Source organism: Leopardus geoffroyi, chromosome D3 (assembly GCF_018350155.1).
Source record: "Leopardus geoffroyi isolate Oge1 chromosome D3, O.geoffroyi_Oge1_pat1.0, whole genome shotgun sequence".
In the NCBI taxonomy this organism is placed as follows: Eukaryota; Metazoa; Chordata; class Mammalia; order Carnivora; family Felidae; genus Leopardus; species Leopardus geoffroyi.
The window spans coordinates 22,649,570-22,674,526 of record NC_059339.1 but is presented as its reverse complement, the minus strand read 5'-3'; the positions used below and the strand labels follow the sequence as shown (position 1 = coordinate 22,674,526).

The window sequence follows — 24,957 nt, the reverse complement described above, 5'->3', positions numbered from 1 at the left end:
ACAGCCCCCATATGAGTATCACAGAAGACTCAGGAGTCTTGGAGAAAAAAGAGTGACCCGGTAGTAGGGGGCAGGGGCTGTCCCTGGGAGCACTGTAGGAAGGGAGACATTCCTCCTTGATTCTGGGTCAGCCCCTTTTTTGGCTGTTAACAACTTGGAGGGGTAGAGAGGTGGGGAATGGGGTTTTGGATGTGGAGCAGAAACAGGCCTAGGTCTCTGTCACTCAGCACTGCTCCAAGCCACAAATCGGTTCCAGCCGAGACCCTGGCCATGCCCCTTGCAGCCCAGGTACAGACTGGGGGTGCTAACCCCACCCCAGAGAGACCCCCTGCACCTGGATGGGGACTTATAGGAGCCAAGGGACTGGGCAGGACGGCTAGTGAGACAAGATGGGGGCTCCAGTTGTGGCTCATGCTCTGGGGTGTCTGCAGCTGCAGGGTGAGTCTGATGTCTGGGGGTCTCTGACGGTGAGCCTTTCTCTGCTGCCCTTCTCATCCCACAGCAGCTGGGTTCCTTTCTCAGGCCCTCCCTGACCTCTGCTCAGTCTCCTGCTGCTCCCTCCGGCTCCCTTAAATGCTCTGAGCCCCCGCAATTCTCCAGCCCTTTCTCTGCCCCCTTCTATGCCCCTCTCCAGTCCTGCATCCCCCTGTACCCCCCACCAGGTTCACACCTGCATCCCTATGACATCTGGGTTCTACCACCAGTTCCCTGCTCAGTTAGTCTCTAACCTTCCACCCTCTGAGTTCCCCCTAAAACTGGGAGCTGCTGGCCAGAGTCTGACCTCTGTGTTTTGGGGCACAGCTCTTGGACCTACCCCAGCCTTGTGTTCTTCCCTATCACCTGCCTCCTAGCCTCTCTTATCCCACCCCACACTCTTCCTCAGCTGGAAATACTTTTCCTCTTAGTCAACCTTGAACATTCTTCATAACCAGCCCCGATGCCCCTTCTGTATTGCCCCTCAGCTCTTTCTGAGAGTGTGCACCTGTTGTGTGGTTACCTGCCCCTGGTCACCCCATCAAAGAGCCTTGGCAGGTTGGAGTCTCTTGGTTTTGTAGGTAGGGGTTAGGGGTAGGCTCTGAGGCACTCATAGCAGTGGGGGGATGGGCCTATGGAAGGTACCGTCGTGCTTCTGAAGACCTTTGAGGAAGCTGACCCTGGCCCTTCCAAACTATGAGACCCACTCAAGTTATCTGTTGATCAGGAGAATCAAAGAGGGATCTGGCCTCTGGAGAGCCCCCTGAGCCCCCTTCTATGTGTGATCTTGGGCAAATCCCTTCCCTCTCTGAGCCTCAATTTCCCCAAGTATAAAATGAGGGCATTAAGCTTGGTCTGCCACTTGTGAGCTTCTGGTCTCATCTTTATTAAACAGATGCCTAGAGACTCATTCAACTCCATTCATACAATCTTGGTAAGTGCCTTACTGAGAGAAGGCTCTCAGTCACTGACATCATGGTGTAAACATGTTCTGTTCTTGCTTTGAGATAAATAGCTTCATTTTCTCTCAACTTTCAGCACCAGTGGGCAGATACTAGGTCAGAAGGTTAGAGGTGTGTAGAGGTTGGGTGGGTGGATGGCTTAAAGCCTTCTGGTGGGATATCTTTATCTTCCAGCCTCTGGCAAGGCCACTGAGGAGGCTTCCCACCAGATGACATGGTCCTTTTAGTTGAGTTAGGCTTCTGACTCCAGGGAGCCCAGAGGTGAGCGAGGGAGTCCCTTTCCAGAGTTTGGGCCCTTTTCAGGGTCCCCTTCACAGTGGAAGACACTGGGTCCCCAGGTTTGGGGACCCTTGGCAATCCCAGTAGAACCTGGTTTTGGCTTCTTCCTTCCCCCTTCCCCCACTTGGCCCTCATTCATGGCCTGCCAGAGTGAAGCCCAAAATCTCAGACAAGTTAGCTTTAAGCTCGCTCACCCCATCACTGTGGAAGCCACTCACCCCTCTGAGCCTCCTCACCCTGAAGAAGGGTAACTGCCACCCACTATATATTAATAAATGCTACCCTTTGTTGCCTGGCAGCTTCCATTTTTCTGTGATGACCTCATTTGATTCTCCTAAGAATCCTATGCAGTAGACGTGGTAAATGACCAGCCCCATTTTAGAGATGAAGAAACTGAGGCTTGAGGTCACATAGGCACCACTTAGCCCAGTACACCCGTTCTCTCCAAGTCAACAACACGGTCTGGGGGGTGGAAGCTGTTGCCCAGCCCCTTTCCAGCCCTTGCTGGTGTACTTACTGCCTCTCCAGGCCCTGATCAACCTCTGCCTCTTACACCAGGGAGTCTCCCCAGCTTGCTGATGCTGTTGCTGATGCAGATGTCAGGGACTCTGCTCATGGTGGTGTTGATGTCTATCCTAGGCATGGGCTTCTGCATCTTCACCCACTGCCGCTGGCTCAGGGCACAGAGCCTTGCAGACACGTCCAGCTGCAGGCCTAAGCAGCGGGGTCTAAGGAGCCCCCAACCCCTACCGAAGTTTTCCAATAAAGAGATGTTCACCAATGACTCTACCACTTATGATTTTCCTGAGGCAGTTTGGGGAAATAAGGCCCCCCAAAGCAGGAGCTAGTGTTGGGTCTTCTATGAGGCGATGCCCCTGGGAATAAGCAGGTCTTGTGCCTGCCAAATGTGAACCTGGGCAGGAGTGGTGGGGTGGTGGGCAAACCTGTGGCTTACCTGGGGACACTGAGACTAGGGTGCTTCTCCTTGTCTCCTCTAATATTTGCCCACAGCCCCCTAGGCAGAGGTTGGGTCTCTCCTGGATGCCTGAGACCCAGGCCCATCTGGAGGCTTACTTTGCACATCCTCTTGCTGTGGGCCAATGAGTGGTGTGCTAGTGCTGTTCATAGGGGCCAGAGCTGATATTGTTACCTTTTTAGGAATCATTTTAAACAGAGCCATTATTAAAAATTAAATGAGGGGGAGAGGCTGGTGCAAGATGCCTGCAGTGTGTCAGAGCGTCAAGGGCCTGGTTGCTGTAATAACCGGAAGAGTCTCTGGCCCGGGTCTGGCCACGGCAGAGTGGCAAGGGGCCACTGCTGTGCTTCTGGACCCGCCCAGTTCCAATGGGGAGGCCCAAGCCAAGAAATTAGGGAAGAGCTGGAAAAAAAAATTAAATAAGGTGAAAAAAAGAAGGATATAAACTTAGATTTAAATGCATTATATTGGGGCACGTGGGTGGCTCAGCTGGTTAAGCATCTGACTTTGGCTCAGGTCAGGATCGCATGGTTCATGAGTTCGAGCCCTGCTTCGGGTGAGCACAAACCCCTCATCGGGTGAGCTTGAACCCTGCTCAGATGAACATGAGCCCCGCTTCTCTCTCTCTCTCTCTCTCTCTCTCTCTCTCTCTCTGCCCTTGATTACTTGTTCCCTTGATTTTCTCCCCCCAAATAAATAAATAAATAAATGTGATGTATTGGGGCACCTGGTTGGCTCAGTGCAGCTCTTGATCTTGCGGTCATGGATTCACGCCCCATGTAGGGTGTAGAGATTACTTAAATAAGTAAAACTTTACAAAAATGTGTTACATTAAAAACAAAGGTACTGAAAAGTTATCACGAAGAAAAATTTGTAGCTATGTGTGGTAATGGATGTTCACTAGACGATTGTAATCATTTTGCAATATATCCAAATTGCAAATCATCTACACCCAAAACTAATATAATGTCAATTATATCTCAAAAAACCACACACACACACACACACACACACACACTCAACCAAAAAAGAACAGGTAGTAACACTCAAAACATGTTGCTTCTTGGTGATTTTACTAGACTTTATTATTATCTACGCTCTTGAGGTTATTTATATTTCTTGTTATCTGTTTGGTGGCTATACTCTATTAGAGTATTAGCATGTTGCTTCTACAACTCTGTGTCAGTAGCTTCTCTTGGGTAGCTTGAAATAGGTCACAATGGGACTATTAAATTTTTTTTTTAATGTTTATTTATTTTTGAGAGAGAGCACGAACAGGGGAGGAGACAGAATCTGAAGCCGTCTTCAGGCTCTGGACTATCAGCACAGAGCTTGATGCAGGGCTCAAACTCACAAACCATGAGATCATGACCTGAGCTGAAGTTGGACGCTTAACTGACTGAGCCACCCAGGTGCTCCTTGATGGCACTGTTTATACCACGAAGATCAACAAATCAGGGTCCTCTTGCCTGGGGAGCCAGTAAATTAAACATTTACCAGCACACTACTGCTCTGGCCCTCCTGCCAACCCAGGAGGTGGGTCATAGCACCATCATCCCCCTGTATAGACCCACATCTAGGATCAGAGAGGGCAAGTGACCTGGCAGAGGCCTCACAGCCTGTAAGGTCATAGGTAAGACTCATCCCTGGTCTGCTCCTTCTCCCAAAAAAGCCAGGTGGGGAGAAGGGAAGGTGGCCTCGGCTGCAACCCTTGCTCCTCTGGAGCCTTCATTCCAGCTTTCCTCCGGCTGCTACCCCAGCACCTGATGCTCTGGCTCAGGCCCTTCTCGCTCTTCCCTGGGTGTTCCCATTCACTTATATAGTTTCTGCCCCAATCCTCTGTCACCACGTGTCCTATCTGTCCCCTCCAGGCTTGGATGAGGGCAGCAGCCTCTGGCTTATCTCCCCACCACCCCCCCCCCCCCCCGCCCCTGGCTTTTCTATCTAGCCAACATTCTTAAAATGTTCAGAACAGAGTCCAGACTCCTTGTGGGGACTCTTACTTAGATCCCTACATAGTATGATGACCCCACCCTTGCCCCTTCCCCTAAATCTTCATTTCAGCCATTCTGTCCTTTTTGGTTTCTTAGATCTGACATTTGTCTTGACTGGGCTTTCTCATACAGTGTTCCCTCCTACTGGACACTCCCTTCCAACCTTTACCCCACCTCACACTGTAGGCCCACCCTCCCTCCACTGACTACAGCCTACTCAATTCCTTCCCCCTCAAAGTACCCTCTGACCCCCTAGTGCTGGCTTGGTAGCTTCCTCTGGGCTCCCTCCAGCCTGATACTTCCTCCATTGCCTGAAAGGAGGGGCAGGCCCCTTTTGGGATTCACGGGCAGGGAGGCTTGTCTTTTCCCAATGCCCCCCAGGCCTTTGTCCGAGAGCATTCTGGGAGGTGGGTCTCCCCGGTGGCCACTTCATGCAATGCTCAGCATCACCACAAAGAGGCAGCACCACCAAACATGCTTTGTTGGCTGTTTCAAACTGCCTCCAGGGTTTTTGAGAACAGCATGTTAGTGAACCCCTGGGGGCCTGCACCAAGTCCTGTGCTAAGCACTTCCTGCCATGTGGCTCATTTACTCTTTACAACCACATCATAGTTAGGTCTGTGTTTCTTGGAGTTGGAGTCACTAGCCTAAGATCACACAGTCTGTCCCCCACCCCTACCTGCCCTCCCACGTAACTCAACATTCCCTCCAGCTCTTCCAACTTCCCTCTCTCCCTCCTCCCCTAACCTCTCTCCCCCCAGCCCAATTCTGATTCTGTTCTTATTGTCTTCCAACTATGGTTCTCTACACAGCAAGGGCAGAGCTGATTCACAGGCTGTGTGACCATGGGCAAGTTACCTAACCTCTCTGAGCCTCGGTTTCCTCACCATACAATCTTCTATAATGAGCTCCTGAAACTGCTGCCAGGATTACAGGAGAAATGGCTCACAAAGCATTCAGCCAGAGCAGGGCTCACAGAGAGAGCTCCACAAACACTGGCCATTATTAGTGTGTCAAGAGACCTCTACTTCAAGGTCAATTGATTGAATCATTCCATCTGATGACTAATCCAGATATAAATTATGCCAGTTATATGCTTCAAGGATTCCACTCCCTAAGAATTTATTCAGAGGAAATAATTGCATGATTGTCCAAAGATGTGCAGCTGAAGGTGATCGTCGTGGTCTTATTTGTACGAACTAAGATCTTGGGAACTCCTTAAATGCCCAATGCATAAAGGAACATTCTTCTGAGCTGATCATGCTGGTGGCTGAATCTCCCCAAAGGCCTTCTGTTCTGATACCTTGAATGACTCCAGGCAGCCTCCACGATCCAGTCCGAACACCTCAGCGTGGCATTCAGAGCCTTGAGGCCTTGACAGCCTCATCTCTCATCACGACTCACCCCTGCACCTGCATTCCTGCCTCTGCTGACTCCTTACCGTTCCGTGGATGTGCCCTGTGCGTTAGCCTCTGTGCCTTCACCCAGGCTGTGCCCTCTCCACTTCCATGTTCTTCTGTTGCCAGCCCCAGCTCTGATGGTACCTGCCCCATGAACGCTTCTCGACTTTTTCTCCAGACAGCATCATCTTGCTGTGCAGCACCCTCCATCATCATGCCCCTCCCTCCACTTGGACAAGAGTTATGAAAGACTGAGAGCAAACATGGATGGAGCACTTACTGTGTGCCAGGCACTGTACTAAGCACTGTGTTATACAACCTCCACCAGAGCCAGTGCAGTAGCTTCTCATCCTACAGATGAGAACATGAAGCCCACTGTGCGGTAAGCCTTCCATCAGCGTTAACTCTTACAGACCTCACTAAATCCTCATGAGTAAGGAGGACGTTGGTAACTTTTCTAAAATCAGGAGGCACTGCAGGCCGATGGGGGAGTGTGGAAGTATTTGGCCTGTGCCCAGCTCAGCCATGCCCTAGGCTCACCTGTGGGCTCCAGAGGAGGCTTGTTCCCTCCGCGGCCTCCTCTGGACCATTTTAAGGGGGCTTGTGGAGAGGGGGCAGCAGTGTTTCTTTTCATTATCGCCGCCCCCAGGGGCCTTCTGCAGGTTGCTCTGGTCTTGCTGCAGCTGGGTAAGTTCTGGGCAATGGGGATCCCTTGGGACCTGGAGTGCTGGGTGGGGGTCCTTCCCCCCCCACCTGGTGAGCCCCTTTGAGGATAACTTGAGGAGCAGCAGGAGCAGACTTGGCATCCTGGGGATACCTGGAGGAGGGGACTTCTTTCCTGATGGCCTATGAGTGGCTCTGCTGGTTGCCTTTCAACACTTGGCCTCACCTCCTAACGCCTCCAGCCCCTGGAGTTCCTTGCTGCTTCCCCCACTGAGAGCTAATGACACTAGAACCCTGGGTCACCCATTCCTCTTCCCTGACCTTCACCCTGCTTCTTGGGAGTCTTTCAGCCCTGTCCTAGGCTGAGCAGGATCCTCCTGGAGTCCAGGCAGTCCTGCTTCTTGAGGCTTGGGGTCCCCAGCCAGGCAAACTTGGGGGGCAGAGGCCCCCCCCAGTTATGCACCCCTGGCTTCTAAGGCAGAGCTTGTCATGCAGTAAACACCTAGCAAACGCTAAACAGATGCCTTACATTCGTATCTTAAAAAAAACAAATGAACACCCAAAAAGCCTAAAACTCCTTTCTGGTCTTTGGTCTGCCATTGCCCTCTGGGATGAGATAATCCTTCTTCAGACAGGGTGGCAAGGTGGTCAGGAGCCCAAATGGTAAAAAGAATTATTGGGGCTATGCAGGGGTGAGTGTGCTTTTACACCACTGCTCACACAGACGAGAAGAAATAGGGAAAGGTAAACTCAGGTTTCATTTTTTTTTTAATTTTTGAAAAAAAAATTTTTATTTTTGAAAGAGAGAGAGAGAGAGCACAAGTGGGGGAGGGGTAGAGAGAAGGAGACACAGAATCTGAAGCAGGCTCCAGGCTCTAGGCTCCAAGCTGTCAGCACAGAGCCCGGACGCAGGGCTCAAATCCACAAACCAAGAGATCATGACCTGAGCTGAAGTCGGACGCTTAACCAACTGAGCCACCCAGGCACCCCAAACTCAGGTTTTATTTTAATGCTGTTTGGTATCCTTGGAGTCTTGCCACGTGAGAACTCCAACCTTTAAATATTTCTGGAAGAGGGGCACCTGGGTGGCTCAGATGGTTAAGTGTCTGACTCTTGATTTTGGACCAGGTCATGATCTCACAGTTTAAGAGTTTGAGCCCTACATTGGGCTCTGTGCTGACAGCTAGGAGCCTGCTTGGAATTCTCTCTCTCTCTCTCTCTCTCTCTCTCTCTCTCCCTCTCTCTCTCTGCCCCTTTCCTGATCATACATTCTCTCTCTCTCTCACTCAAAGTAAATAAACATTTAAAAAAATATTTCTGGGGCACCTGGATGGCTCAGTCAGTTGAACACCCAACTTCAGCTCAGGTCATGATTTCACAATTCATGAGTTCGAGCCCCACATTGGGCTCTGTGCTGACAGCTCAGAGCCTGAAGCCTGCTTTGGATTCTGTGTCTCCCTCTCTCTCTGCCCCTCCCCTGCTCTCTCTCTCTGTTTCTCCCTCTATCAAAAGCAAATAAACTATAAGAAAATAAAAAAAATTTTGAATTAAATATATTTCTGGGAGAGACCTTGCTTGGGAGTTTGAATCTGAGTTCTGCAGCTGAGAAGCTGCATGTAACACCCATGGGCAGATGGCAGCAGGACTTCCTGCCTCAGTGTCCACATCTGAAAAATAGAAGTGGTTGTGCAGTTCACAAAGTATGTGTGAAATTGCCCCAAATGGCAGCTATGATGATACTCAGTGCTGGTCAAGCTCATTTGAGCAGCTTCTCTTTGGCCTTCCCACCCCCATTACCTTCCCTGGGGTAACTTGCCCAGGGCTTGCCCTTTTGTCTGGCTGTGGGGACCCACCGAACCCCCTTGACCTGTGGTGCCTCTTTCTCTGCAACCACTCAGCCTAGGCCACTCCTTGGGCAGGAGGTGAACAGTTCTGTTGCAGGTGGCCTGTCATTGACCCGGCATGGCCCTCTGAAGAACCCCTTCCAGGAGCCTTCACCCTGTATCTCAAAGCCCCAGCAGGTGACTCTCCAGGTACTGAATGGTGAGTCTTGGGCTGTTGTGTATATGCGTGTGTGGGGGGGGATGGAGTGTGGACCCCCGAGGATTGCCTAAGGGGGAGGTCAGAGTGTGGTCTACCTATACCATCTTGTGTCTGGCCTCAGTCTTCTGCCCTTGGTGGAACAGGTGCGCACCCATTTGGTAGATGAGACTGGGGTAGAGAACTGGGAGTCTCTCTGAGCCTCCATCATCCTACCTGTAAAATGGGTCTAGCAAACACTTCTAGGACCATTCAGGAATAAATGGAATTATGGTTGTGACCTAACAGGCATGCAGTATATACTTGTTAGGAGGTGGCCATGACTACTTACCAGGAATAACCCTCTTCCCTCTCTTCCCCCAGATGCCTTGCCACCTCCCCATGTAGAAGGCTCATGGCTGACTCTTGAAGCCTACATCCAGCTTGTGTCAAACTAGGCCATGAAATTCTACGTGGATGAGTGTGTGGGCTCTCAGAGCCATTACCTGAACCACTCCCAGAGAATATACACCCTTGTCTTCAACTGAGGGTCTAAGAGGCTACAGAGGGAGTAAGAGGGAGGGCAGGGGCTTATCCCTACCCTGATGTCTTGCTGAGCTGGGCCATTGGTGTGATAATGTAGAGGGGTCTATCTTGTTGTACTTGGTCATTGGTGACCAGCCTTTTTTTGTGTCTGATCCGAACTTGTCTGGGTCTGAACCTGCCACCTGGGCTGTGAGTTTGGCAAAGGGTGGGCTGTCCTTGCCAGCCAGGATGCAAGCTGTTGAGTGACTATAGAGGCCTTAGGGTCTTGTCACTTGTGGCTGATTTTGTAACATCTGCCGTTTGCTCAGGCTAAACACAACTGTCCTTGAACTCTGGTAATGGGGTGGACATTCTTTAATGAGGCTTTAAGGAGCAAGAAAGTCCCATAGTATGAGCTCTGTGGATTCACAGGAAACTTGTTCCAGCCAGTCTCTGAGTTGAAGATCCCTGTGGTCCCCTTGGCTGTCCCCCAGGTGCCTCTCAATAGGCCCCAGATCTGGCCCTTGGTCCAGGCAGGATAATGAGACACTACAGTTCAGTGTGGAGGCCTTCATGCTCAACAATGATGTGGAAGAGAATGAGGTGAGGACCATGCCTCAGGCCCAGCTGGAGGTGTTGGGGACTCTCTTCTTGTTACTTTACTTCCTTTCCCAGAGCTATTTTGGGCAGAGCTGGAGGTCAGCCCAGAAAGGGAGTGCTGGATGCCCTGATAGGGTCTACAAATAAAAATATAGGATATCCAGTTAAGCTTGAATTTCAAATAAATAATGAATTTTTTAGTATAAATATGTCCCAAATATTGCATGAGACTGATTTATACTAAATTTTGAAAGATTTAACTGGGTGCTCTGAATTTTATCTGGCAACCCTAACCCCTGAGAATGGCAGTGGGATAGGGATCCAGAGTTGGGATAACACCCACAGCACTGGCTTTGGCTGCAGCTCTGACCATAAGGTGAGTCCCTCAGGGTCTCACATTTCCATGTGTGGGATCAAGTTTGGGATCAGGCCTGGCTCAAGGATTGCATGTTGGGGGCGGGTGTTGGGAATTACCACTCACCCCAGAGAGATCTTGATAAATGTGATTATGAGTGAGGGAACCTAGGTAACCATGGCTTCTGTCCCTCTGGATGCTGAAAGCCTGGGGCTACTTGGAGCTTCCTTCCTTTGTATCTTCCTAAGATACTGTCATCATGGGAAGTACAGATGTGCAACAGACAACTGTCATTGCTTGATGGTTGTCCCAAGATGGCACTGGAATTTCCTAAGTGTATGTCTATTTATAAAGAGCTATACTTGACACTTGACTCTTCGCTTTCTTTCTTTTGTCGATATTACTTGTTAACTCATGCATAGAACAGGAAATGAAAATCCTGAAATCCTGAGAATCACTAATATTTGTATATATGCTAAATTAGTGTTTTGTAAAATAGGATTCTTTTTTTAATGTTTATTTATTTTGAGAGAGCATGCGAGAGTGCATGTGAATGGGGGGTGTACAGAGAGAGAGAGAGAGAGAGAGAGAGAGAGAATCCCAAGCAGGCTCCGCAATGTCTACACTGAGCCTGACAGGGCTCAAACTCACGAACTGTGAGATCATGACCTGAGCCGAAACCAAGAGTCGGACACTTAACCAACTGAGCCATCCAAGAGCCCCTATAAAATAGAATTCTATGTGCCATTACAGAATTTGTGTCTGGCCCCCACTCTCAACATTAAGCACATTTCTCTGCATAGGAGAACATTTTTGTATTCTCTTATGAAAGTTAACAGCTACATAGAACCCAGTGTCTGACCAGGTTGTAGCTTAACCAGGGCCCTGTTCGAAACCAGGACTGCAGTGAGAAAATACTCATAGATAAGGGAAAATAAGAATTTTCTTTCCCTCTAAGGACCTGTAATAGACTGGGGCTGTTCCTTCCACAGACTGGCCTGACTTCCTCCCTGCAGTGCCCAGCTCAGGGAGATAAATAAGATATAACATGGTTCTACACGTGGGTGGCTGTCAGGGGCCATGGGTGCCCAGGAGGAACCTCTAAGTGGGTGTTGGGGTCCCAGATTCTTCCTTAATCCATCCTTCCAGGTGTATATCACTTGCTGACTGAGCACCTGGAGTTGGACAAGACCCTTTGAGTCTGGTCGGAAATCCTGTTTTTATAACACTTCCTCATAGAGGTGAGTGTTCTCTGTTTCAAGCTGTGGGACGCTGGACAAGCCCTTTCCCTATTTTGGGTCTCCAGGACCCCCATTTCTAAAATGAGCATGTTTGCTGCCATGATATGTGGGCCTTAAGTCCTGAAAGCTGGCCAATGGAGAGAGGTTGAAAGGCCTCACCTGGCCCTGTACTGGGATGCTTCATCTGGACCAGTGGAAATCCTTACCCTGGAAATATAGGTGGCCTCTCCCTGGTATAGGCAAACCAGGGAGAGGAAGGTCCAGGGAGGCCAAGTGATGGCCTGCTGTCACCCAGCTAATACTGCCATGCTGGAATCGGACATGGGGTAGACTGTCCCCCTCCTACCTTCCTGACTGAGCGTGTCTTTCTGTCTGGACCACTGGCAGCTGACAACTGACAGATAAGTGGGAGAGCTCTGTGTGTGACTGCTGTGACTTTGGCTGTTCCCACCCAAAAAGAGGCCGGTGTCGTGGTAAGGCAGAGCGGGGCCAGGTTAGAGGGGCTACTGGGGGCCTTCGGCTTGTGTGGGCAGATGAATGTTACTGAATCTGCCATGGGCACAGCCCCTGGGCTGGGAAGGTAGCAAGGTGGTGAGTCAGGGGGCAGGGGCCAGGAAGAAATTGTAGCTTGGGTGGGATGGGCTGTGGGCTGTTGGGTAACCCATGTGGGTGCCTTGAGGAGGAAGCTTGCTCTGGTGAGGGCAACCCTGCTTGGTGCCAGGACCTCATGATATGTATACTAATAACATTCCCCTGCCCTCCTTTGCCAAACAAGTATAATAAGTATGTAACCATCCAAGACAATTTAGAGACTTCAAAAAGATCTAAACCTACAACTGAGACCATTGTTAACTAGCATCTTAGTGTAACCATATCCAGACAGCTTTTGTTGTATATACACATTAATATAATGGTCCACTTTTTATTCTGTATTCCAGTATTCTATAATACTCTGCAGACAGCTCTGTAGGTCAGATATCTCTTTTACATTTATGACCGTATGAACCGTGGAATGGAGGTATTAGAATTTACTCGGTCCCTTGTGGATGGATATTTGTGCTCTTTAGGTATTTTCTCTTAAACCCTGTTAAGTGACAGCTCACTGTCCTTTGCCCCCTGCCCCCATTTAGTAGTTGAACACACACCTCCTTAGGAGTTACCTGGCTCCGAGTCTCTGCCAAGGACTGGGAGGGGAGGAAGATGCCAGGGCTAACAGCTTCCCCTCCACAGAGTTCCAGGCGAAGGGAACACCCATATGGTAGTCGTGGGACCACTGACAATCAAAAAGCTGCTGATGTCATGGTTTAAAAGTAGGTGCAGGGCTGGGAGGCAGCCTAGGCCCCAAAAGGTCTGGTTCCACCATTCAGGTTCGTGGACACTTGCTCTTGGTTCTGATCTCCCTGCCCTATCTTATCCCAAGCCACATCCTGTTTTCCCCCACATGTTCCTGGTTTTTCTTTTTCTCCTTTGAATAACTCTGGGCTCAAGGTCTGCCCCAGCCGTCTTGTGTGGCCTGCCCTAACCTCCAGGCAGTCCTGAGCCACTCCCTGGCCCCATCCTTCCCAGCCTCTTGAAAGACACTGAAGCACTTGGTGGCAGTGGTGCTGGCCTTCAGCCGTGTCACTCTGCTACTGATCCTGTTCCTACTGGCCCTGAAGAAGTTAGTCCAGGCCTTTGTGCTGCACTCTCCCCTTGGCTGCCTAGGGAGCATGCTGGCCGACCCAAGATGCCCAGGAGTTGGAACCAGTGGCTGAAGCAATGGAGAGACCCTCTTCTGAGGAGGAGATTGATATGGTGTACCAGTCTGCCATCAAGGAAAGCTTGGAGGCAGCAGGCCCTTCAGAAGACAACTAAACCACTCTTTCACACACAATAAAATTTTCTATTTCTCTAGTGCTCTGGTCTTGGGTTAACTCTCTCTGGCTGGCACTTGTGTATGTTAGCACCGTGTGTTGGGGGACGAATCGGACCTCTTAACTGCATGATGTGAAAGTGGGCTCTCTGGAGAGGCCACTGCAGTGGTGGCTTCCTGAGGAAGGTGCCTGTTTGGTACCATTTGGCTTGTTCTCTGCCTGTGGGTTGCCCTGGCCTGGGGCCTGCATGGTAAGTGTCCCAGACTGCCAAATTTGATCCCTCTTATGGGAAACAGCCCATAGCTACCAAGGGAAGCTGAGGCCTTTCCTTCCCAGTCAGTTCTGGGCCATTGGAACTGAAAGGTAATTCACCCTTACACACTGTAGGGAGCATGCAGACCTCAGTCTTTCTGCAGTGAGCCAGGTAACGAAGTAGGGCCTTTTCCCCTCCCCCTACACCACCTCCTGGACATTCAGAACTGGAGCTAAGTGGCCCCTGAGTGAGGCTGGGAGCTGGGGAGGGCTATTTCTCCACTGGTGGTGGAAATGAGGTGGGAGCTGATTTGCCATGGCTGGGTGTCAGCAGATGCTGAGGGACACTTTTTGGTTCTCAGCTCCAGCCCTGGCCTGGGCTCCCTGTGCTGCCCTGTCTTTTGGTAGCAAGTACCCTTCTGCTCAAAGTGATATCCCTGAGCAGCAGTAGAGGAGGTGGGGCAAATGAGGGCATCCAGTGGTGCTTATGGCTGCCTCAGCTTCGAGGGTGCAAAGGTCCACCCCCTCATCCTCTTTCTGACTCCTCTGCAATGTGGGATCCTTTCCCTCGGGGGCAAGGGTGAGAGCACCATGTCCATCTACCATGCACCACTGATGCCTGAGCCAACCTCTCCCAAGGACCCCTTGGCCCACATTGCTGATGCTACTACAGTCTTCCAAGACAGTGAGCCCATCCTCCTCTTCCCTTTCTCCCTTGCTTCACCCTCCCTTCTCCCTCATTTGTAGGGTGGCCAGATAAAATACAGGATGTTCCATTAAGTTTTAATTTCAGATAAACAATAAATTCTAAGCATGTCCCAAATATTGCATTTCCCCCCATAAATGTGACAACCCTCTCCTCCTTTTCCTCTCTTTCTCCCTCCCTCACCCTCCCCACCTCTGAGAGTTGGCAGTCTTATTCTGGCATGTTGCTGTAGTAACATGAATTTGGTGGGAGTGAGCAGGTGGGGAGGGTAGCCTTAACTTCAGTGCTATTTCTGCCATGCATGGGCCAAAGGAAACAAGGCCAGTGCCTTTTGGGAGCTCAGTTTCCCATCTATAAAGTGGAGATAAAATCCTGTACCTGTAAGCGCAGATGGAAAGTGCTAGCTGCTGCTGAACGTTTGCTTGATTGGTTTCAGAGTCAGGCCTCCCACTCTGGCTCACTCCAGCAGCCTTGGTCCTGGGCAACCCATTCCCAAGGACCAGTTAGCCCTTTGGTTCCCACCCACCCATGTTCTCTGTGTAATTTGTTTCCTCCTGGCAAGAGTTGTGTCAGGATGTAGGGCTCAAGCCAGTGAGGGACTCCAAGTCCCTGACTTGGAGTAGGAACATCGGGGAGACCCTACTTCTCCCTCAGTCACCCAGGGCCATAGTGGGTGTCAGAGGGTCATGCTTCTCAGAGGCCATGTGAACAGTGGACAGCATGCTAGATTCAGAAGCATAAGGTTTAGAAGCATAAAGTTTAGAAGCTGGCCCATTTTCCCATGAGTTTCCTTGAACAAACATTATGCAGTTGAGTACTGGTGGGTCTCTATTGCCTCAGCTTCCCAATGAGCATGACACATATTTTGTCCTGGGTGTCAACTAAGGACACATCTACTGGAAACTCTAGGACAAACAAATCATTCCTTCTCTCCTTCTTTGTGTAAGTAGGCTCTTAGGAAGTGGTACTAAGGGACAATTAAGAGCAATGTCTTCGGAATAAAGAAACAACAACAACAGCAACAAAAACCCTGGATCTTGAATCTGCCACTTAAGAGTTGTATGACGTTGGGAGTGACTTCACCTCTCTAAGCCTTAGTTTTCTATCCATAAGATGGCCATGATAAGTGGTCCCAGGGAACATTTGAGTGTGAAATGGGCTAAATTCATTAAGCACTTGGCACCATGTGTGATATGCAAGACATCACTTACCAGATGATAGCTGCGATTTTTAAATTTTTACTGCCAGGCAGCAGCTAGAACCAGATAGGACTTCCTTTGCTTCCAGTAAAATTTCTTTAATTGTTTAAAATATAAGCTGTGAATTCCAAGGGAAAAGGGTAAGGGTCAGAGTGATGGGTTGGGAAAGCTGTGTGCTGAGTCAGACAAAGCCTTATGCAGGCATCTCCTACCTACCTGAGGGGGCAGCCACTCCCAGAAACCTGGGGGCTAGATCACCTGGGTCCTGCAGGAGAGTCCCCTGCTGCCACAGCCCTGTCTCTGTCCGAGGTGCTGAAACCTGCTCCGGGTAAGGTTCCTTCTTGTCAGGCATACCCGTGAATTACTTGCTCATTACCTTAATTCAACTTCACAAGTATACACTGAGCATCTACTGTATATGGAGTAGAAGTAAAAAGAATTTAGATATACCTGTAACCCACGTGGCTCATAGATGATAGGGAAGAAATTCAAACACACACACAAATGCCTTAGAAGAAGTGAGGACAAAAGCTAAGGATTCATTTCCTATTTCTTGGGTTCCAGTGACATTCACCTCTTGCTTTTGCCTTGCTTCTTCCCCTATGCAATCTTGGCATCCTCCAAAACTGTGCCTCTCACACCTTTCCTGATCTAACCACAGCATATAAGTCTTCCCCAAGGCAGCTTTTTCTCTACTCACTAGTCTCAGTGTCAAGAGGAGTAATGATTAATTTCTGAGGGGATAGTATATAGATAGACAAAGGAGAGGGTCAGGGGTCTCTGAGAAGTGAGGGGGCTGCCTAGACAGGGGTGAGCTCCTTGTCATACTTCTGCATGCCCTCGTCTGGGAGCAGCACCTCCACTGTGAAGCTGACCTTCTTGGCGTGGACAAAGCTATAAGTGTTGTCAAAGCGCAGGACATCTGGGGGAACAAATGGACAGATGGGTAGTTAGATCTGGCTTCATACTCCCCATGTCTCTGCCCTGGCCACCGGAGGGATGACAGGCTCTATTCCTAATTGCTGTGTTTGCTAAGCTGGGGCAAGTTCTCACTACTCCTGTCCCTTTCCCATGGGAGCTGTCACCCTTGAGCCATGTCTGTAAACAGACACTGACCTCCTCTTGGCATGTGCCCAGGCTGGCTTTAGTTGCTCCAACTGACAATGAGAACAATGGCCATTGCATCCTATTGTCTCTACACCTGGACATCGCATGATAGAGGTGTGGGGTGGGCAGTTGAGAATGTCAAAGGCCTCTCAGCCTCCTTGGATAAAGTGAGATGCTGGATAAGGCCTGTGCACACCTTCTACTTCTTCACAACCACCCCAAAAGGCAGGGTTTGTAACCTCTGCTTCACAGATGAGCAAGCTAAAGGTCTGGATTGGTAAGATTTTGCCCAGTGTAATGCAGCTACCATGAAGCTGAGGTGGGACCCTGGCATCACACTCAGCTCTGTGGCTCTGGACAAGTTGATTTACTTCTCAGAGCCCCAGTTTCCTCCTGAAAAATGTTGCATCTGCCCTATTCTCTGCCTGTGTCCTGAGTGCTCTCACTCCCTGCAAGGCCTATGTGTCTCTGGCTCTTGGTGTGTAGCAAATGCTTGAGAGTGGGGCCTGAATGAACAACTGTGTGAATGAATAGCACTAACCTAGGCTGTATGTTCCTGGGGAAGGGGGTGGTCACTGACCCTCTTTTTCTCCCTCTAAACTGTGAGACAGGTGGCCTTCCAGAGCTGGGGCCCAGCCAGTGTAGACTTACATACACCAGCTTCTGAGCAGGTGAGGCTCCCGTCTTCAGGCACCATGTGGGCATTGTAGCGCTGGCTGGGCAGCACTTCTGTCATCTCTCCAGCCCTCTGTCGCTCCCCCATCTTGGTCTTCAGGAAAACACCAAAACCAATGTCTGCACCATCAGATGAGAACTGCCACCTGGATGAGGGGGAGGAGGACAAGTTCCTGCTCAGTCTGATGGGAACTTGAGGGTCTAAGACACAGCCAGGGATGGGTTGGTGGCCTGGCGCTTACCTGAGGACACAGCCTGGGAACAGAATCTCATATTCCACCTGGTGTGAGGAGCCACGGTTGATCTGTACTGAGTGCTCATACTGAGTCTTCACTTGGTCCCGCACATACATGGACTTGGGGATCTCCCCACCGTAGTTAATCTGCAGACACAGGACAAAATGGGCTTGCTTCTCTCTTTTGGCCATTGCATTGTTTGTGCTGTTTCATCTGCTTGAGATGCTTTCAACATCTTCTGGAAGTATCCTGCTCACCCCGTCTTCTCCCACCCCCTGGGGAACCTTCCCTGACCCTACAGGGTCAAGGCCTCTTCTGGAAACTTCCCCTTCCAGTTCATCCCTCTGAGTCAAATTTTCCTCATTTCTTGTTTGCCTATACAGCTTCTGAGAGCTCGGTGATGGTAGGGCTGGGACTGTCTAGCTCAATACCTGGCTCACAGGGGTTTCTCCATAGACATTTGTGGAATGAATGAATGGGTGAGAAAGGAACTCAGCTCTATTCCTTTCCCCTCCCCTGTCTGGGGCTCTTCATACCTTAGTTAAACATTTGGGGTTCCCATCTGGGTCAGTCAGAGTCCCCCCAAACTGAACAGGCAGTTCCTCGGGACTGATTAGTTTCAGCAAACCATCCTTCCAGTTGCCTGTGGGCAGAGGGGTTGAAGAGTTGTTACCAGGCATGGAGGGGACTTGTCAGCCCCTCATTCCCACCAGGGGGACCTGAGCTTGGGGAGAAACCCTACAAGGATTAGGCTTCCAGGGCCAATTCCTCAGCTTCCCAGGCCTCAGACTGCAGGAAGTGTCTTCCAACATTATGTTGCTATGGAAACATGTTTCCTCCTAGGTGATGGGTTGGCACATTTTTGAGGGTCTTCCAGTCATGAGTAAAGAAGATAAGAATTATCTAATTGTCTCAAGAAAACTTTATTTTTTAAAAATGTTTATTTTTGAGAGAGACAGAGCGTGAGTGGGGGAGGGGTAGAGAGGGAGGGAGACAGAATCCAAAGCAGGCTCCAGACTCTGAGCTGTCAGCACAGAGCCTGACGTGGGGCTCAAACCCATGAATCATGAAATCATGACCTGAGCCAAAGCTGGATGCTTAACCTACTGAGTCACCCAGGTTCCTCTCTCAAGGAGACTTTAAAGCCTTATGAGGTCAAGGACCTTGTGGGGGACCATACAGCACATAAGTGGCATTTATTGACCTTTCCTTCTCTGAATCACATCTTCTCTTCTACTGTTCTTCCTCATCCTCCCCAGCCCAAATTGGCTTTAGAAGCACTGAGGTGTTGAGTGTTGAAAGGAAAATGAGGCTCATAGGCTCATTGGTTGATTGACTATCAACCAAACTGAAACTGATAAGGAAGAAGGTGTGAAGGCCTTAGTCACCAAAGACAGGGAATGAAGCAGAGGTAACTGGAAAGACTTTGTCATGTAAAATACACTTTGCTTCACTTTTGGGGACACATTTCTGAGTCTAAGTGGCACAGAGCTCAGGGGATAGAACTGGAATTACTTACTTCCCAATACTATAATTTTTCTGCGAGTGTCTTCACTCAGGAAGGGCTTCATGAGGTTGTAGCCCACAGGGAACAGTTTGGTGGCTGGAGAGATATAAGCAGAGATAATGGAGGAGGAAATAATTCCATTGGGCCATTCTCTCCATAACATTCATAGCCAATCATATGGAGGAGTCATGAATTGGAAAATGCCCTGCACCTGACAAACCATTCAACAACTGGTCAACCAGCCAACAAGCAAGCAACCAACTAACCACCCAATCATTCATCCAATCTATCAACAAATCAACAAAATGGCCAATCAACTTATCTTCTATTCAGCCCACCAGTCGACCACCAACCAGTCAGCCAACCTACCAAATAGTCAAACAACCAATTATCAAAGCAGCCAACCAGAAAACCCATCAGCCTGTTAAGCAACCAGCTAACCACCCAGCCAATAACCTTCTGCAGCCAGCAGAAGATCTAGCCAAACAACAAACCAGTCAGCCAACCAACCAATCTGCCAACTAGCTACTCACTTACCTACTCAACCAAAAATGCCAGCTGATCACTCAGTCAACCAAACTAACAACTATACAACAAACCAACCAGTCACCCAATCAACCAACCAACCAACCAACTATCCAACCAAACACCAGTCATTCAACTAGACAGCCAACCAACTTGCCAGTAAACTAGACAATCAACTAAGCAGCTAATCAACAAATCAACCAATTAACCAGCCAACCATCAAATATCCACACACCCTTCCATCTACCAATCCACTCAAACAACAACACAAATACCTATTGAACATCCATATGGTCCCAGGCCTACAAAAGATACATCAGAAGTGGAAAATCAGAGGCCCTGCCTTCAAGGAGCAGACAACTCAGGAAAAAAACCAGGATGAACACACATAAGACAACTAGAGGCCTCCAGAAGACAGCAGACAGGAGAGGCCAGACTTGAATGTTCCAGATGCCAGTACCACAAGCAGTTTGGGAATGGAGAGATCAATGTGGGTGGGAGAAAAGAGGGAGGATTCCTAGAAGAGCTAGTGTTGGAACTGCCTCTTCTTGCAGTAAGGCCAACCATAGAAATCGCTATTTATGGAGCACTTACTTTGTTCCAAGCACTCTAAGTGATTTTTATGAAGCCAAGCAACCAACCTGCCTCACTACCCAGGAAAGAAGGCACTTTTGTTGTCCCCAGGGCTCAAATGAGGAAACAGAGGTACAAAAAAGTGAAGTCACTTGCCATACCTTTCACAATGAGCATGAACTTCAGGGTCTCTGGGTAATTCTCTTCAAGGAGGCCAAAGAACTGTGGAACCAAGAAAGACCCCATCAGAGCCTACATCTCATCTTCTCCTATCACCATCACCTTTGCAATCTCCCATCTGGAGTGTTCAAAGAGAGATAGAGGGTTTCCCTTCGTTTCATCACCTCCACTGGCCTCTGGAGGACAGCTTCGCACCTCAGACTATAACAACCACATTTTAATAATAATAATTTTTAGAGTAAATATTATAGTAATTATAGTATAGCAATATTAATGACTATTGTATATTAAATGTTCATTATTTGCCAAGCACTGTGTACACATTTTATATATCAACTCACTGGAATATCCCCACATCCCTTTGAAATGCAGAATATCAGTGTCCCCATTTTGTAGGTGAGGAAACTGAAACATGGAGGGGTGAAGTGACTTGCTGGAGTCACAGAGCTAGGGATGACAGAGCTGGGAAGGGTTGGCAGAAGGTGGTCCTGGTGGTGTCAGTAGACACCACAAATCAGGCCTGATTTGTGGGCTCTTTCAGGAAACACATTAAAGCCATTTAAGTCCTGAGTCACAGTGCTGGGGCCCAGAAAGTCCACTGTCTTTTACCAAATCCTGGCTCTGAGTGACCAAGAAGGTCACTGCAGACCGAACTCATCATTAAAGTAGGCAGGGGTCACCCAGGGGCTTTCTCCTCACCTCTTGGTACACTTCCACCAGAGGTTTCCAGAAGTGCTTCAGTCCCAGGCCCTCGCAGTCAAATATCATCACAATGGTCTCAATCTTCTTTCCCAGCTGCAAGGATGAAAACAAAGACCAGTACCCAGGTTTAGGGTGCAGGCTCAAAACTTGGGAAATGGTGACCCTAGCACATGACCCCTCAGAGATTCTTCCTGTCCCCTACTCTGAACAAGTGAACAAAACAGTGAATGCATTTACCCACACATCCACCCATCCATCCATCCATTCATTCATCCATTATCCATTTATAATCCATCCATCCATCCATTTGTCCATTCATCCATTAATTGGCCCACCCATCCATCAATTCACCCATCCATCCTTTCTTACTGCCATTCAATCAACCATTCATCCCTCCATTTGTCCAACTGATATTTATGAAGCACCTATTTTGTGCCAGACACTGAGAGTATAACATATAATACTCAATAATCCACAGTTCTGGTCCTCAAAGGGTTCACAGCCTGCTTAGAGAGACCGACAAGCAACTAGATCACTATAAGTTCTGAGATAGATGCTGCAAATAAACAGCACAGGAACTGTGAGAATATATGTTAACCCATATATGACGGGGACATCAGAGAAGGTGACATCTAAGTTAGAGACATGAAAGATAGAAGGGAAAGAGCCAAGGGGAGTGTGGGAGGTAGGGGTGTGCTGGAAGTAGAGTTATCCAGACAGAAGGAACAGAAGGGGCAGCCTCAGAGGGAATACCAGTAACTAGGGTTGAGAAATATGCATGAGGCTCTGTGTGCTGGGCCATGCATTTGCATTATCTCATTTAATCTTTGCAACCATTATTTATTATTTATAGGTGAGGAACAGGCTCAGAGAGGGAAGACCACTCTCCAAGACCACACAGCTAGGAAGCAGCAGAGCTGAAATTTAACTCCAGAGTCCTTTGATGGTGATAGTAGAGAGCACAGGTGTATTCCTGGGACCATGTTCCCTGGCAGCCTCACCTCCCCACACAGGAGCTGGCCTTACCCTCTCTGTCTGCAGGTCACACTCATGCAAGATGCGCTCGCAGTCCCTCATCTTGGTCTTAAGCAAGTCCTGCTTGGTGACTGAGAAGAGCAGGCCCTTTGGGTCAAGCGGTCCAATGATGTCATACCACACAGGACAGCCATCCCGGTCATAGCCACACAGGCCTCCAGGCATGTACTTCTGGATCACCTGGGCATGGAAAAGATACACAGAACTTGGCATTATTCACCTCCTGGAGACCCCCAGACTAGGTTAACTTGGGTGGCCCAAGCCTACACACAACATGATTCAATCACTGTCATTCCCTGAAGGTGGCACTATTGTCCAGGTGAGAAAACTAAGGGACCTTCAGGGGAGGGCCTTACAATGAGTACATGGCAGAGCCAGGCCTTACCTGGGCCTGGCTGAAGGCTTCTGGAGTCTTTAATGTTCTGGAGTCCCCTCCCCCCCAACATCTCCCACGTTCTTTTCCGTTGAGAGAAGTTAGGTTTAGTGATGGAAAACATGGATTCTGAAGGTCAACATATCTGGTTCAAATACAGACACTACTGCTTCCTTGTTGTGCATTCTTGAACGAGTGACACTATCTCTCTGAGTCCCATTCCATTCCCTCTTCTGTAAAATGGTTTAGATACTTCTTCCCTTAGGGGACTGTTGGGGAAACTCCCCAGTATCAGTGACTGGCCCACAGTTCACGCTCTACAAATGCAACCATGTCCATTGTTTTACTAAGGTGCCAGCGGGTGGGACTGTTCTCTCCAACTCCTTAGTGGGTTAAGTTTCTTTCCCACCAGACAGGATGTTCTGAGCAAGACCCTAGAGGTGAGGGCTCAGAGGCACAAGCTGACTGTGGTGGTGAAGAACCCAGCTTCATGAATTCAAATCCCAGCTCCACATTGGGGCTGTGGGACTTTGGGTAGGCTGCTTAACCTTTGCTGGACCTCAGTGTCTGCATCTGTAAAATGGGGACACTTGCACCCACCTCATTGAGCTGTGAGGACTAAATAAGTTCATGAGGCCAAAGTTTTAACTCAGGTCAGAATCTCATAAACACCCAGGAAATATTCATAATTTTCATAGGAGAGGTGCCTGTAGGCCTGTGGGCAGTTCCACAAGCTTCCCAGGCTTTCTGGCCTTCACTCATGCTTTCCAGTGAGCCAGAGGCTGTTTGAATGCTGTGTCTGTAAAAACTTGGGATGTGTGGGGTGGGGGGGCGGTTGGCTCACTTCTGGGGGCTGCCAATCAAGGATGTGATCAATGTCCATGGACTTCCGGAACTCCATGTACTGAAAGAGAGAGGAGAGGTAAGGTCTCACAAGCTCCCAGCACCTCTGAGATGGGGGCTTAAGACATGGATTGCCCCCCACAAAGCCTTTCCCCAAATCTCCGGGGGTGGATGCGTCTCACCTTGCGGAGCATGGCCTCTGATTTCTGCAGGTCAAAATTTCGAGCTGTGTGAAGATGGAAGGAAGGTGTGAGGCAACAGAGAGGCTACCTTGTGGTTACCTCGTCCTGGTTCTGGGCTGTGAGGAGCTAGGCATGGCACTGGGGGCCTGGGGAAGGACCTTCATTCTCTGCACCCTCCCTTCTCCTGGACCTGAACATATGAAGTGAGATGGCATGGCTGGATTCTGAGAGCCATGAGTTGTTGTGGAACAGTTGGGACAAGGCCCCTCTTGCTGCCCCTCAACCTGATCCGCCCCCCACCCCCCAACCTCTGCCCTCACCTCGGAGCCAGCGCAGAAGGAAATAGTCATCGGGATTGGGCAGGGCAGGCAACACATCCTGCACATTTTCTCGGAACTGGGAAGGGAGATGTTGGTTAAAGTGGCTTCTGCACTTAGCTTTTGCCTCCAGACCCAATAATTATTTTCATCATCCCTTCTCTTACACATGCAGTCTGGTGCATAATGGTGGAAGGATGGGTGGGCAGATGGGTAGAAGGAGAGACGGATCATTGGATGGATATATGGATAGATGGGTAGGTGAATGCAAGTAAGGATAGATGCTAAGTAAATGAATAGAAAGAAGAATGAATAGAGGAGTGGGTGGGTGGATGGAAAAAGAAGGAAGGAGAAATCAATGGATGGAAGGAGAGAGAGATAGTTGAGTAGAGAAAGGAGAGATTGGTGGGTGAATAGAGAGCAGGGAGGATGGATAGATGGGTGGGTGGGGTGCAGGGTTGGATGAAAGAAAGGATAAATGAGTGGGTGGGATGTGGGCAAGTGGATTGGAGTATGGAGGTATCCATAGTTCTTTCCATGTGCTGACTCACCAAGGCTTCTGCCTTTTTTCATTCCATTTTCTACAAAAGCATGGTTAGTGATTACGTGTCCCCTTCCCCATTGACCATGGGGATGACAACACACCCTGCCCTATCTCGCTCTTCCAGACAGGTTGTCTTTCAGGGTCCTGGGGAATGAGGGGGAACAGACTCAGAGGTGCAGACCATGAGCATTCTTAGTCTCCCACCTAAGGGGCCTGGGAGGGATAGGAAGGGGGCAGCTGCTTGGTAGAGCTCTCTAGTTCTGGTTCCTACATGAGAAGTCAAGTTTGATCTGGCACACACACTATTATTGCTTGGATGCGGTACTGTTCCATCAACTCCTGCCCTGGACAGAGCTGATGTCACTGGCCGCTTTGGAGCATGGCCCTGGGTAAGGTGACAGTAAAGGGAAAATATCAAAGACACTCTAAGCCAACAGAGTGGGCCAGGGCTCTGGCCACCTCCTCCCTTTGCCCCTCAACCCTTTTCTTCTGGCGGTCCAGGGAAAGGGTCTCTCACCTTGGCCAGGGTCTCTGCCTGCTTGGGGCTCAAGTCTCCGACTCGGCCACTCATGGTGTCTGGATGCGGCTGGAGGAGTGGGGGGTGCTTCAGGCAGAAGCCAACCTTGATCTGTGGCTCTGACCCAGCTAGAGCCTTTTGCC

At 49.5% G+C, this 24,957-nt stretch overlaps 1 protein-coding gene across 1 annotated transcript; it reads right to left on the bottom strand.

Annotated features, from left to right (window-relative positions):
* Window positions 1-15,575: 15,575 nt before the first annotated feature.
* LOC123587851 (SEC14-like protein 3) lies at window positions 15,576-24,947 on the bottom strand. The gene is made up of 12 exons (XM_045457893.1): window positions 24,815-24,947; window positions 23,757-23,832; window positions 23,437-23,480; window positions 23,256-23,315; window positions 22,030-22,218; window positions 21,001-21,096; window positions 20,283-20,343; window positions 19,036-19,119; window positions 18,053-18,159; window positions 17,523-17,662; window positions 17,257-17,426; window positions 15,576-16,420 (listed from the first exon to the last, which is right to left on the bottom strand). Exons 1-12 carry the CDS (start codon window positions 24,866-24,868, stop codon window positions 16,299-16,301), a joined length of 1,203 nt encoding a protein of 400 aa, XP_045313849.1. The 5' UTR covers window positions 24,869-24,947; the 3' UTR covers window positions 15,576-16,298.
* Between the last annotated feature and the right edge of the window lie 10 nt (window positions 24,948-24,957).

Excerpts from the sequence above, each read along its gene's own strand:
- LOC123587851 (XM_045457893.1), bottom strand. The coding sequence starts at position 24,868 with ATGAGTGGCCGAGTCGGAGACTTGAGCCCCAAGCAGGCAGAGACCCTG. Across the intron at positions 23,833-24,814 it reads AGGCAGAGACCCTGGCCAAG|TTCCGAGAAAATGTGCAGGA; the intron begins GTGAGAGACCCT and ends CTCCCTTCCCAG. Across the intron at positions 17,663-18,052 it reads ACCCCAAATGTTTAACTAAG|ATTAACTACGGTGGGGAGAT; the intron begins GTATGAAGAGCC and ends CTGTGTCTGCAG.